Source organism: Triticum aestivum, chromosome 5B (assembly GCF_018294505.1).
Source record: "Triticum aestivum cultivar Chinese Spring chromosome 5B, IWGSC CS RefSeq v2.1, whole genome shotgun sequence".
Lineage (NCBI taxonomy): Eukaryota > Viridiplantae > Streptophyta > Magnoliopsida > Poales > Poaceae > Triticum > Triticum aestivum.
The window spans coordinates 490217080-490220240 of record NC_057807.1 but is presented as its reverse complement, the minus strand read 5'-3'; the positions used below and the strand labels follow the sequence as shown (position 1 = coordinate 490220240).

The 3161-nt window shown below is 54.3% G+C and overlaps 1 protein-coding gene across 1 annotated transcript; it reads left to right on the top strand.

Moving 5' to 3' along the window:
• Positions 1-273: 273 nt before the first annotated feature.
• Positions 274-1836, top strand: LOC123116565 (berberine bridge enzyme-like Cyn d 4). Its single transcript, XM_044537506.1, has 2 exons — positions 274-851; positions 957-1836. The coding sequence occupies exons 1-2, from the start codon at positions 274-276 to the stop codon at positions 1834-1836; spliced, it is 1458 nt and encodes a 485-aa protein (XP_044393441.1).
• Positions 1837-3161: the final 1325 nt, after the last annotated feature.

Genomic DNA, 3161 nt, shown 5'->3' with positions numbered 1-3161 from the left:
CAAGAGAAGGATATGACCGCATGGTTATATTCTCCTACTTGATTTTATTTTTTCGAAACGGACTTCTCCTACTTGATTTTATTTTTTCGAAACGGACTTCTCCTACTTGATTTTATTTTTTCGAAACGGACTTCTCCTACTTGATTTGGGAAGAAACTTCCATGCATGTATTAACCGGCCCTTGAAGAGAAGGATGACCACATGGTTATATATACGAGGTGAATTAGAACAGAAGCACCGTATCAGTGTACGAAGAGCGGTAGATTCATCGAAATGGCAAGCATAGCGCTCGTTCTCATGGTTTGTTTCTTGGGTTTGTTCTTGCCCGCCCCCTCCCTTGCGTCGACCTCCAACTACACCGACTTCGTCCGCTGCATCTCCACGAGCGTCCCCAGCCAGCTCGTGCAGACGCCGAACTCACCGTCGTTCAAGCAGCTCCTGGTGTCGTCCATCAGGAACGCCAGGTTCGTGGCGCCGGCCACGGCGAGCCCACCGCTCTGCATCGTGATGCCCACCAACGCGTCCCACGTCCAGGCCGCCGTGCGCTGTGGGCGCCGCCACGGCGTGCGCGTCCGCGTCCGCAGCGGCGGGCACGACTACGAGGGCCTCTCCTACCGGTCAGTCTGCCCCAACAGCGAGGCGTTCGCGGTAATCGACCTCGCCAAGCTCCACGCCGTCCGCGTCGACCCACGCAAGGCCACCGCGTGGGTCGACTCCGGGGCGGCGCTCGGGGAGCTCTACCACCACGTCGCCACGGCGGCTCCAGGGCTGGGCTTCCCGGCTGGCGTGTGCTCGACCGTGGGCGTGGGGGGCATCTTGAGCGGCGGCGGCATAGGCCTAATGATGCGCAAGTACGGCCTCTCCGCCGACAACGTTCTCGACGCCACCATGGTCGACGCCTACGGGAATCTGTTGGCGGACAAGAAGGCCATGGGGGACGACCTCTTCTGGGCCATCCGCGGCGGGGGCGGCGGCAATTTCGGCATCGTGCTGTCGTGGAAGGTGAGGCTCGTGCCAGTCCCACCGACGGTGACCTTCTTCAAACTCGCCAAGACCATGGACCAGGGCGCCGTCAACGCGGTGACCAAATGGCAAACGCTCGCGCCCGTGCTCCCGGACGACCTCACCGTACGTGTTATCGTAGAAAATCGTCAGGCCACCTTCGAAGCCCTGTACCTCGGCAAGTGCAACGCGGTGGTGCCGACGTTGCGCAGCCGATTCCCGGAGCTCGGCGTGACGCACGCCGACTGCAAGGAGATGAGCTGGCTGCAGTTCACGGCGTACATATACTTCGGCGACGCCACCATCAACCGGTCCATGGCCCTGGGTCCCTTCATTAAGAACAAGTCCGACTACGTCGAGAAAGCCCTCACCAACGAGACGTGGGAGAAGATCTTCCTCTGGCCCAACGACGCGGCGTCGGGGCAGCTCGTCCTGGAGCCGCACGGTGGAAGAATGGGCCACATCACCGCCAACGACACCCCGTTCCCGCACCGGAGCAGCGTGCTCTACAACATCCAGTACGTGCAGCACTGGAACGGCAAAGGGGCGGGGGGCGACGCTACGCCTAAGCCGAACTGGATCGGGAGCCTGTACGACTTCATGGCGCCGTTCGTGAGCAAGAATCCGAGGGCCGCGTACGTTAACTACCGGGACCTCGACATTGGCATGAACACGGTGGTCGGCGGAGTAACGAGCTACCAAAGTGGCAAGGTGTGGGGCGAGAGGTATTTCGGTCCGGCAAACTTTAGGAGACTCGCAGAGGTCAAGCGCAGGGTGGACGCCGGCGACTACTTCCGGCACGAGCAGAGCGTGCCGCCACTTCCCTTGAACTAGTGTCAAGTAGGAAGCTAGCGTAACGGCCAAACTATTTAAAAACATGAGGTCAGGCTGTGCAAACCGATCGTGTTTGACCATACTGTAACTCCTACTCATAATTCCGATGAGCTAAAATGGTTATTAACATTTGCCAACATAGCTGCAAAGGTACCCCTAACTAATGATTTCTGTTTTCAGCACGATTTTGATCCTATGGACAGAATGTAACCTGAAGGAATTCAAATCAATGAGATGCAGTCATGCAGACAAAGAATGTGTTGGTGATGACAATAGCCAACACACAATGGGCGTCATAGACACACCAGCTCGGCTAGGAATTCCCTAATCCGCGTAGTGCGCAATGGAGAACGCACCAGTCGCACACCCTCCCACCGCAAAATATCTCGATCTTGGTAGCACAGACTCTCTAAACCATGGCCGTCGTCGCCAAGTTTCTTCCCCACACCGCCACGTCGCTCCCCCTTCTCTTCCTCGTCCGGTGGCTTTGTCGGCGGCAAGGATAGTAGGGACCCATCCATCCTTTTTTTCTCCCTAGGTTTTGTTTCCCGAGAGAAATCGACTAGGTGGTGGCGGTGATGGCATGTTGGAATAAGGTCCCTTCGGTCTCTTCCTACCTCTACGATGTTCGATCCCCCGCCGGTGAAGGGCATGTGAGAGTTTGTGTCTCTAGATCCTAAACCTATTGACACGTTTCAGATCTTGATAATTGGTGTGCCCTTTACAAAGAGCAACCGGTTGGCCATTGAAGCGACAATTTCAACATCTTCTGCAACTTGATCCGGTTTCTCCAACCCTCTGCCTAAACCTGGACATTTTTCGGGCCGGGCTTTGCAAAGCCCGACCTCAAAATTTTAAGCCCGAGCCCGGCCCGGCCCAAAACACATGAATATTGTGTTTTTTATTAAATGAATTTCAGGATATTCAAATAATATACTATACCTATATTTCTAATAAAATATTGATTTATGCCATATTAGGGCTTATCTTCGGCTTTCGGGCCGAGCTGCCATGGCCGGGTCTACCTCTATCCGATGGTGATGGACAATAACCATGTTTTGCATGGGGTGTTGCTCCAACCTATGCTTCTTACTTCTAGATCTTGGCTAATGGGGCTAGTGATTATTGCAATCTTTAAAGTTTGTGTGGCGAAGACGTTTGCAGGTGCCCCTTCCTTTATTGTTGGTTCAGTGCAATTTTCATTCTCTGTGGGCAGCATACAATCGGAGAAAGAATAATTTTAGTATGTTTTGCAATGTAAGTTTATGCTGTACTGGCCGGTTTGCATCCGGTTGTCTTTTTATTGTACTGGCTATTGCATTTTT

Coding starts and splice junctions, on each gene's coding strand:
- LOC123116565 (XM_044537506.1), top strand. CDS start 274: ATGGCAAGCATAGCGCTCGTTCTCATGGTTTGTTTCTTGGGTTTGTTC. Junction 852..956: donor ATAGGCCTAATGATGCGCAA/GTACGGCCTCTC, acceptor CTTCTGGGCCAT/CCGCGGCGGGGGCGGCGGCA.